Below are 11,952 nucleotides of genomic sequence, written 5' to 3'. Positions count from 1 at the left end.
AGTGGAAGAGTTCTGGATGCTTGAAAGAAAATGGAATAGGACTTGTTTAGCTCTGTTATGAAAATAAAAAAGGTATGTGTCTTTATCACATTATTAGAAAAGATGAATTTTTAGGAAGTTGAATTTGATATTCTTCCCCCCACCCTCCCAAATATAATCCTCATCTTTGTTTTTTGCCTTTCTTACAGTAACACGCAACCATTCAATCAAGGGCCGACCAATCGATGTCAAAAAGGCAATTAGCAAATCAGATATTAGCAAGATAAAGACCCTAATGTCAGGAGTGGTGAGTGGACCTGAAGCATCTTTTCTGGCAAGTTTAGGAGGCTCAGGTTCCAATGCTGGCACTCCCCCTGCTACAACTCCTCTGCCACCTCCAATTGGCACATTGCCTGCTCTCCCAGGACCCTCAGGGGCCACAGCAATAAATGGGGCTGCAATGGGACGTGCCTCAGGACAAAGTCTAGCTCCAGCCATAAATAATGCTGTGACCACCACAGCAGCTCATGCCACTGTACCTAATACAGGGATGGTCCCCCCTGTTGCACCTCTGACTCATCCATTCTTCCCTCGACTCCCTTTGGCTGGGCTCCCAGGGTTCTCAGCTCAGTTGCGGTCAGGCTGGCAATACAGTGTCTCAGGCAATGCAGAAGTATTAAGAAATACTGCAGGTATGGTTTATTGAGCTTTTATTATGCCATTTAAATTCAGGAATGGGTTTCTATGAGACCATGCTTAGTTGGTATTTCAATGGCATCATTGTTAAAAATAAATTAAAGATCAACAAAACTAGGATAGGAGATGGCAACACATACAACATAAGTTCAAGGGCTATCAAGGGGAAGAACATATTCATTTCCTCTCAGGTGCTGCAAGCAACAGACCTTCAGGAGCTCCACCTCTAGCCACAGCAACTCCTGTGGCAGGCACTGGACCCTCTGTACTCACAGGAGGAGAGAGTGATGCAGAATCTGAAGGGTCAGCTGAAGATCAGGTAATGGACACAGAAGATGGGGGAAGTGAAGCCTGGGGAGGAGCAGGAGTGGAGGATACGTGTCCAGCAGGCGCCCGGCTCCTCATCATCGAGCCTTTCTACGGGGGCTCTCACAAACAGCTTATCTCTTTACTCAGAAATGGTGAGTTTTGGGGGCTGTTTGTTTTGTGATACCTATTTTTTCATTAATGCACAGATACTTTTTATTTACCTATTAATTTGTGTAGGGACTGATATCTGTTTATGCATTTAATTTCATGATGAACATTTGCTTTATTCTTTATTTAACTATTTGTCATAATTAGACTCTTTTATGACAATGATTCATTCTGAAAATCATAAAATGTATTATTTACAAATGATTTTTTGGACAGTCACTTTTGCAGACATCCTGTCTCTATTTTCTCATTTAGATGTTCAGGAAATTATGTACTATTCTGTGATTCATATAATTTAGTCAGATATAAGTATTTGTTGTTCTTATGTCTCTGAAAATTGTATCTTAGCAAGATAGCAAGTGTAAAGTTAGTCCAGGGTTCAAATTTGCTTTCATGTTTACAGATGAATCAGTGATTGGAAATGAGGAAGCAGCATTGTTCACCTTGCCTAGCAAAAAATGGCACTGGAGAGCTCGCACAGCTGCCTTGTACTTTTATCAGAAAATTCCACAGACACATGACTTTAAGGTGAGATTAATCCGCAGTAGAATTATAAAAAAAAAAACATTAGTGACATGGCTAATGACTGAAAAGCCCAAACATACAAATACACAACAATACACCAAGCACAGAAAAAAAATACAGTAGAACAGACACAGCAAAGTGGGAGACTCTAAATCTGTGACATTCACATCAGACTGGACTCCTCTTCAGACATGAAATAGGAAGTCTTTCGTATTGTCATGGATTTAGTATTTCTCTTCTTGTTACAGTACTATTTCAACACAATTATGAAAGTTCAATAAGGTTTCACAAGCTCATTTCAGTGTTCTTGAGACGTAATATAGGATGAAGAACTAAAGGTAAAAACCAGGGTTTTTTTCTCAAATAACGTTTGAAGATTATGAATTTTGTAGACTAAAGGCAGCCAAAGTAATAATGCTAGTTTGCCATATACCTTCACTTTGTGCCACCTGCATGAAGCATTTCAAAAGAAATAAATAATGCAAAAAAAAAAAAAGAGAAAAGAAATCTATACCCATCTTTTTGTGGCTACTCTTTCCCTCCCCCGGTGCTGCTTGTTAAACTGATCACAACCCAAAGAGATGTAACTATGGATGCTTGTTTGGTGCTTAAAGCTTTATACATTTCTTTTTTTTACATTTTATTTGGATTCACAGTAGTGTTGTTAGGCAGATTTATATTATTATTTACCAATTAGAAGCATACATTATCCTATTTCTTTGAATTCTTTAGTGAAGGCTTAGTTGGATCAGTCTGGCATATGATGCAGTGTTGTGTTGTAGATTACTAAATGTGGCTTCCCTTGTCTCATTTTTCAGACTCTTTTTGCATCCTCTACATTGAATTTATGTGAACTGATTGGCTTGAGACCTGACTTAGGAAGATTAAGGAAAATTCTCTATTTCCATGAAAATCAGTTAGTATATCCAGTCAGAAAACAGAAGGACCGAGATTTTCAGTATGGATACAACCAGATTTTATCATGGTAAGTTGACCATGTTTGTCTGTTATGCAGCACACGAGTCTAGTGTCTAAAACCCAGTCATAAACTAGATAAATAATCTAATGATTGAGAACTGAGTTGGGAATCTCTGATTGTGCTTGTAATCCTCTGCTGTGGCAAAAGTATTGCAGACAATAGTCTGTTTGTGGACACATTGGTGAGTGAGTGTCCAAATTATGTCCTAAGTGTCTCATTGCTTCACTTATTTTAATCCCTAATTTTATGTTTGGAATTGTAACAGTGGCTGTAATACACCTAAATTATTTTCTGAAACCATAACTCTATGGTCAGTTAATGCCTCAAAGTTACAGGTTGTCTTTCTCTTTCACTTTTTGCAGCTTAATTGCCGATGTTATTGTGTTCAACTCTCAGTACAATCTTGAGTCTTTCCTGCGTGAAATTCCGCGCCACCTGAAGTTGCAGCCAGACCACCGTCCTGATTCCCACGCCATCACACAGCTCATCAGAGACAAGAGCCAGGTAGTGATCATTGCCAAATGACTTCAGTGATAACTTTATTTGATTTTACTGAATAAAAATTTTGCTTGTGAAAGGCATGTGCTTACAGTTTATTAGATTGTTATATAAATTATTTCAATTTCAAAAAGCATAAAACCAAAATGAACTAAAGTTGTTATAAACTTTGTACCTTCTTAGATTATGTTAACAAGATTTTTTTTCATGGGAAAAAAGTTACAGATGATTTCACTTGATATTAAGTCTATGACAAACAAATGAACTTTACTTTGGAAGGATATGATATATATCTATACTAACATACAAGTGCAGAAAGGCTGATGTGGAGCCTGTTCCTTTCTTTTAGGTGGCGTATTTCCCAGTTAATATTGCTCACAAAACACGATGTCCTAAAGATGCCTTGGAGCCTTTACATATCATCTGGCCCCATCGATGGTAATTTTTTTTTAACAGACATTGATTGTTTAATGCTTTACTTTCTGCCAAAGTTAGATGTCTCATCCTTACAGATTTCTGCTATTATAAATTAGAACTTTTGATGATGTTTCCAGAGTAAATCCTTATGCAAATTTTGTTTAAAATGTAAAAAAAAAAGTTGAAAAAAATTGGGTAATTGAAATGTATTGAGTATTGTTTTCATTTTACAGGGAACATGATAAGGACCCAGATACTATGTTCCAAGTTCTGTACCAGCTAGTTGAAGCAGGACTTAACTTCCGGCTCTCGGTGCTGGGCCAGTCGTACTCAGATAATCCTCCAATATTTGCAGAAGCACGGCAGCGTCTTGCAAACTACATTACACATTGGGGTTATGCTGAAAACAAAGAAAAGTAAGCATGGTGTGGTTCTTTTTGGCTTTGTTTCTATCATTTGTTTATTTAAGTGTATCTAGAATTATTTGTTTTGTTAAGGTGGTCTGTACATATTCTAGATGTGTTCAAATATTTATATTTCTTTATTGATTTTTTAATTTTATTTACAGATTTTTTTTTGGGGGGGTATGTGTTGTTCTGACAGTCCGTGTGTAGACTGGACACCAGTATTCTTATATTTCTCAATAGTGGAAATGTGTTAAACTTTACTCATCATTTTCATTATCATTGTTATGATTCATCATCTTTATTCATCTCTGACCTTATTCCCTGCTGATCCACAGGTACTGGGAAGTCTTACACTCTGGTGATGTTGTGGTCTCAACTGCACACCATGAATTCTTTGGTGTAGCAATGCTAGAAGCTGTTGGAGCTGGTTGCTTCCCACTGTGCCCCAATAGATTAGTTTATCCTGAAATTTTCCCACAGGTATGTTTTTTGTATAAAATGCTGTATATTATTTTACTTTTTTTTCTTAGCCTTGGATTGTCAATCTATGATAGTCCTGTCTAGAGCTTCACCATTTTAGGTAATGTAGAGATTGAGATACTTATCTGGTTGTCTACTTTTTCACAAGTTCCCTGGCGCATTGCTTCCATTCAGTGAATATGAAGTGGCCTTGGGATCTTACTGAAAGAAAGAGGAGGCAAGAAGTTTGACTGATCCTGATGTGGTTCCCATTATTTTTCTTATACTTATTATTATTATTATCATTCACTTTGGTGATATACACTTTTATGCCTTTCAGAAGCTTCTACAGCAATGTGTTTCCAAGTGTTTAATTTTTTTATGCAGATCGGATATTGGAGAACGTTTTTAATTTTTGATTTATGATTATATAGATGAGTCATATATAGATTGGTATTAATATGGGGCTATTGATGTCATTATTTATTTGGACATCAAATGCTCTTTTGTTATTATTGTTTACGTTTTTATATGGATAAACATATTGCACTTGAAGCCCTTCAATATTCCAATTTTTGCAGGAACTAAAAAGAGAAATAATGAGTGTCTTCTTTCTGGCAGGCTATTTCAAGACCCTTGCCCTTCTATTAGACTTCTTTTCTTTGTCTTCTTTAGCTGAAGCTAAACTTAGGTGGGGAGCAGCAAACATAGCATCTGCCATGTTTACTGTTATTAACCCATTGCTGCCAAGTACGTGAAAAGTATGCGAATTGCAAATTTTGTTTACACATAGATGGTCCAAAGTAAACTCACCTAATTTCCCCATTTTATTTATTTATTTTTTTTTTAAATTATTGTTATAGTAAAAATATTAATTTGTATTATTACTATTATTATTGTTATTATTATTATTATTTCTATTATTATTATTATTGCTATTATATTGTCACTGAAATACTGATAGCAATAAAAAAAGAAAACAGCATCCAAAAATCAAAGAAAAGAGAATGCACGTGAGATAGGTAAGACTAGCAATTGAGTCTTTGATGACTAAGCTCTTGTGGAGGCATCCATGTGTAAGCACAAATACTAAACTAAAACCACAGTGGACATGGCTTGTATGTAAATGCCATCCCTGGTGGCAGTGGGTTAAGCAAATGAGAGCGTAACATTGTTTGATAGGAAGTCCATAGTAGTAGACTGTAGAAAGTAGCAGAAAACGTATCGCAAAGTGATAATCCTTTAACCCATAGGCACAGCCCATGTTGGGTTTATTGTCAGCACTTATGGGCCCTCATGAGCTATGTTCACATTTTTTGGTGAGAAAATTTTTGATTGGAAAACTTCAGCTCTCACTGTGCATTACCCATGTGTATAATTTTATTTTATTATAATGTAATTGCTAGCCATTTCTTTAGCTTTTTTAGTACTCTAATAGATTGAATCCTCATACTCTTTTCTGGAATTGTAGATATGGTGTGCTTTGTCTTTTCGAGAAGACTAGTGAAAGCATATTCTGCTTCCCCCATGGAATATATATTATGCACAACTCTTCCATTATCATTGATATTGGCATATTAGCCCTCACCATGAGAGCATGTAAAGATGAACACTTCACCATATTTGATGTTGTATTTATAATGATAGCTTGCCCTTTTGTACCTGACCACCCTCAGGGCTATTAGTAGCATAGGAACGTGCTTGTCTTGCTTTTCAACTTGGGCCTTGCACTGGGCACTCAAAGAAGGCCAGGCTGGGCTTTTAGTACTTCCTCCTCAATTGGTGATGTCCCTGGAGCCTGTCATTTTTAGGGGTAACAGTCTTTTTAACCCCTTCCCAATGGGTCACGCAATCAGGCGTCCAAACAAACCACTTGATCTGTGGCATGCAGCTGTACGCTGCGGCGGCGCGCCAAAGCGCTCCGAGCCGGTGATTCGGCTTGATGTAGTGAACTCCCACGCTCAAAGTCTGTGTGTTGCCTTTGATCTCCAGAGCGTAGTTTTTTTTAATTTTTAAATTTTTAAATTTTTTTATTTATTTATTTATTTATTTTTTTCTTCACTGGTCATGAAGGGGTTAAGTGTTCTAAGTACATTTAATACCTAAATATAGTATTTCCTCAGCCCATGCTTGTCCTCAAGTCACAAAAAAGAATTAGAAGTTGTCATGGGCAAATTATGGATTAATAAAAAAAATTCTAAAAAATCTAAAAATTGCAATAATTACTAAATAGTGTAGCAACCCATTCTTTATAGAAGAGAAAATGAAGAACTCGATACTGCTGGGAACATGTAGTGTAAATTAATATGATTATTAATCACAGCTTCCAAGATCCTCAAAGGAGCTTGCTTGTATTCATCCTCCAAACAAAGCTCTTACAGCAGATTACAATGTACACGTTTACTATTTCTTCTCAACAATCATAAATGAACCCATACAAAAAGTTTTAGTAATCATTGAGCCACCACTTCTACAGAAGAAGAAAAATAACTTGCTAGAATGGCTTCACAGGCTGCCATAGACACAATGTTTGTTACTGAATTGAGTGGATAGGTGATTGGTTCTGTTCGCCCCGTGTCACTAGGAAGTTAGGAAATCGTCCACAGGGTAATATCGAGTGACAGATGATATCACAAATGGGCTGCTAAAAATAGTGCTCATGTGACTGTGTCTTAAGCCTGCATGATCTTACCATATTTCTCCTTTCCTTGAGTTTTAGTTTTAGTTTTAGTTATTTTTTTCTCTCTCTCCTTTCTTCTTCTTATCTGTAATGCTATTGATATTAATACAGTTATCATTATTATTAACATTTTGATTATTTTAATATTATCAGTACTAAATACAATAATAGATAAATAAGATTTCCAAAATGTCTAGGAAAAGAGTAAACAGATGAGAAAGGTAGGACTAACAATTAACTCTTTGGTGACTAAACACTTGTGGAGCCATCTATGTGTAAATGCAATTAAGAAACGAAATTCAAAGTGGGCATACATGTAACTGCCATACCCAGCAGCAGTGGGTTAAATGTATATGATATTGGAATACACATACTCTTCATGAGTTGGGTGCCTTGCAATTCACATGGCCCAAAATTCAGGCATTAGGCTTATGTATGTGGCTTTTAAACCTGGTCCACATGGACACTCATGTAGGGTATCAAGACTCCCTATGTTATGTCATGATCTCTAAGCATTTTTTGCCGGTTTCCAAAGTCTATATTTGTCATTTGATATTCTGTATCAAGATGGTAATACACTACTTTCCTTGCACAGACTTCATATCATCTCTCTAGGTAGTCTATAATCAGTGCAGTAATGATAATATTTTGTTATTTGTTTCTTTTTAAAATATTTTCTTGATATTATATTATCTGTCACACACCCTGCTCTGTCTGCTATGGCAGGCAGGAAGGGATCCTGAGCATGGAAGTAATGTCCTCCATGGAGCCAACACTCTACTAGCCATGGCTCACAAATTGTACATTTCACCCTTGTATACCAGTGGAAAAAATACAAGAGCCCCATTCTAAATACTCAATGAGTCTAATCTTCCTCCAAGATCTTTGTGCACTCATGGCAAGTCATACCTGTCACTATATGTATATATAGAATAAACAGTTAAAATGTAAATAATGCCACAAGGAGCACACCCATGCATGTAGGATGCAGAAGAGGGTACCCTATGGGAAGGGGTCAGGGGATGTGATGGCTTGAGATGGGATGTAAAGGAAGGAATGGATTGAAGATAAGACCTGATACTGATGTGCCCCACCCCACACTTGGTCTGTGGGGTACGGCTGTACACTGCGGCAACGCACCAAAGCTTGATGTAGTAGACTCCCGTGCCCAATGTCTGCTCATTGCCACTAATCTCCAGAGTGTAGAATTTTTATTTATTTTCTTCCCCCGACAACATTGGGTTAAAAGAAAGATCACAAACAGTACCAAATGTACAAATTTTTCCTCACTTTGTCCCATTTGCATTGAAATAGAAATGGGAGAACTTATTAAAAGATAATGGTCTGTTGCGGTGAAATGGCATTAAGGTCCTGTTTACCTATGTGACTGAAAGCAGTTTAGACTGTAGATGGTTCAGGTAGGCTAGGCTAATCAATGATTCATGTTAGGTTAGGTGTAGTAAGAGCATTTTCAGCTTCTGATATTTGTATCCTACTATGTCCATAGAATAATTTGGTGAAGCCATACCCAGTGGCGATGGGTATGGCTATAGTTGTAATGACTTGTTCTGGCTAGAATGCACTGAAATCTTAAGCAAGAGAGTTAAACTGGCCACACACAACAAAGGTCCTGTAGACTAATCTTAAGGTTCCTCTATAAAAGTGCTGCACAGCAAATTCTTGGTCCAGCACCAATGAGTTATAGATATCTAAGGATTCATCATTTGTTCAATATAACCTAGTAATTGCATAACATGTCCTTTTTGTTGTATTTGCAGGTGTCTATTTTTATCTAGATTTAAATGGGTAAGTATATTATGATCCTTATCATCTACATATTGGAAGCAATCAGAAAACAATATTTTAATTATTGATATATTGACAAGCGTTTAAAGTTACTGTGACACATCTTTTATAGTAAGGATTTCAGAACTATGTAACAAAATTCCCTATTTGTATATAATTTTTAAAATGAATCAAAAATTTTTTTTGGGAAACATTTAATTATGGGATTTACAACTTCTGCAAGTCTAATTCAACCCACCTCACTACAGTGAACGTGCATCTGACAATCAAGAATAATCGTAACAATCGGATTTTTAAAAAAGAGTATAAGATATGCAATGTATTTTTCCCCTTGTTTCCATTAATCCATCTTGTACCACAAACTAGCAGTAAATTTTTTTTTGCCAAGATACCAGCTCGAAGAAACATGAGGGCTCCCTCCCAAGAGATGAAAGACAGTCATCACTCAGGAGGTCTTTCTTTTCTCTTTGCAGGAATGCTTGTATAACACCACTCAGCAACTGCAGAAGAGTCTGGCCCAGTGGTGTTCTCGGCCACAACTCGTACGCTCGAAGAAGGTCAACTTGGACCTGAACACCTTCTCTTGGGCGACCTTGAAGCAGCAGTACATTGATCTCCTTGCATGAAAGGATGTATGAAGGTTGTATTAGACAAGGATGGCTCTGAAATTAGAAACAGCAGATGTTGATCATTTATTGATATTATGATCATGGTGATTATTATTTTTTGTAGTATTATTATCAATCAATATTATTTACCTTTGTTGTAAAGAATGTATTATATATATATATATATATATATATATATATATATATATATATATATATAGATTATATGTATATATGATATATAGATTATATATATATATATATATATATATATATATATATATATATATTATATATATTATATATATTATATATATATATATATATATATATATTATATATATTATATATATATTATATAATATTATATATATATATATATATATATATATATATATATATATATATATATATATATATATATATATATATATATATATATATATATATATATATATATGTATATATATATATATATATATATATATATATATATATATATTATATATATATATATATATATATATGTATATAATATATATATATATATATATATATATATATATAATATATATATATATATATATATATATATATATATATATAATATATATATACACACATATATATATATATATTATATATATATATATATATATATATATATATATATATTTATATATATATATATATATATATATATATATGCATATATATATGTGTGTGTGTATGTGTATGTATATGTATATGTATATATGTATATATATTTATACATACATATACATATACATACACATATTTATATACATATACATATTTACATACGCATGCACATATATCATATATACATATATGTATACATGTGTGTATATATGTATATATATGTATATATATATACATATATATATACATATATACACATATACACATATATACATATATACACATATACACATATACACACATATACACACTTACACATTTACGCGCGCACACACACACACACACACACACACACACACACACACACACACACACACACACACACACACACACACACACACACACACACACACACACACATGCATGCGCACATGCATGTGTGTGTGTGTTAATTGATTGATTGATTGATTGTTTTTGGTCTAAATTATGTTTTGTCATATTGACTGGTAATCTAAAAGAGCCAGCCATCCTTCAAAGTCCTATAGAGTCTCTGTGCTGATCTCAGTTGAAACTTTTACTCTATTATGTTGTAAAATTTCCACTTGTGTTAGGCATTCCTGTTTATGATGTAGGCATCATTGCGAGAGGGATTTGATCTTACAGACTTTATCTACATGATGTACTTCAACTGGTATGATATGATTAGTGGTCATCTTCATCTTGCTCTTTTTTCATAGGAGAGGTCAGTAGGTAAAGTTCTGTGTAAAAGGTTGTGGTGTGATAGGGTTATTTTTTATGCAATACTGTGGGAAGCCAATAGTAAATACCTTTCATTAGGAAAACCAGATGTTATATGTTGGGAGCACGTTGATCCTAGTGAAGTTAATAACTGGTGTGCTGTAGCTGAGAGGTAGAGGCTAATCAAACATTAATTTTCTACTTGTTGTCCTACGCTTAGTTTCCGTGGATCTTTCAAGTCAAAGGATGTTTGTCAGTGAATTGGTCGTCCTGTTGTGGTATGCGTGATTTTATCCCAGTGTATTTCAGTATGTTTCCTTCACCTCTTGCATGGAGTTGGTTTAACTTGGTAATTAGATATCAGTGTTTTACATGTGACTTTGAAGGGCATGCTTTTTGGAACATGGTTTATATCTTAATTGTATATGAATTTCAAAGTTATTTCTTTCAGTGTGGGGAGAGTTTCTCCATAATCTTGCAAACTACTTATCTCCCTAGTAAAACTGATTTTTTTTTATTTTATGTTTGTGCCAAAATATCACATTGTTAATGGAAGAACAAAATATTTTTTTCCTGTTGATTCTGAGAGTTGAGGATTGCTCAGTGAGCAAAAGAATGTTATAGAATATATGGTGTATCTTAATGGGGCACTTGTTTATGAGCAATAAACAGAGCAACAATTTTCAAACAATCTTCAAAAGTCAGTCATTCTATGAGGTGACATTTTCAGCATTGTTCGTGTTGAGGATTCATGCCAAACAAATTTTTAACAAAATAATGGAGGGAAGAGCAGGAGAGCATGCAAGGATACTGAAGGTGTCTTTGCTATACTGAAAAACTGATGTCACAAAATGGGCTTCAGCGTTGTCATATATTTTTCCTACCTGTGTCTTCAGATGGTGTTACAGCATATTTTATGATAGTAGAAATTGCTGTAAGCAACCCACCTAGACACATACATCTCCCATAAGAACAATAAGTTTTGAATATGATCAATTTGAATGCTGAAATGATAAGTCC

At 34.7% G+C, this 11,952-nt stretch overlaps 1 protein-coding gene across 1 annotated transcript in view; it reads left to right on the top strand.

Annotated features, from left to right (window-relative positions):
• The window catches only part of LOC125031131, a 15,907-nt gene extending 6,237 nt beyond the window's left edge, over positions 1-9,670 (top strand). The window contains exons 5-13 of the mRNA XM_047621659.1: positions 189-671; positions 867-1,136; positions 1,556-1,680; positions 2,496-2,662; positions 3,019-3,160; positions 3,504-3,592; positions 3,805-3,987; positions 4,314-4,458; positions 9,397-9,670. Coding sequence (XP_047477615.1) covers positions 189-671; positions 867-1,136; positions 1,556-1,680; positions 2,496-2,662; positions 3,019-3,160; positions 3,504-3,592; positions 3,805-3,987; positions 4,314-4,458; positions 9,397-9,549 — 1,757 coding nt within the window. The 3' untranslated portion in view covers positions 9,550-9,670. The remainder of the gene's footprint in view (positions 1-188; positions 672-866; positions 1,137-1,555; positions 1,681-2,495; positions 2,663-3,018; positions 3,161-3,503; positions 3,593-3,804; positions 3,988-4,313; positions 4,459-9,396) is intronic.
• Positions 9,671-11,952: the final 2,282 nt, after the last annotated feature.

This window comes from Penaeus chinensis, chromosome 12 (assembly GCF_019202785.1).
Source record: "Penaeus chinensis breed Huanghai No. 1 chromosome 12, ASM1920278v2, whole genome shotgun sequence".
Taxonomy (NCBI): domain Eukaryota; kingdom Metazoa; phylum Arthropoda; class Malacostraca; order Decapoda; family Penaeidae; genus Penaeus; species Penaeus chinensis.
This window is presented reverse-complemented; position numbering and strand designations above follow the sequence as displayed.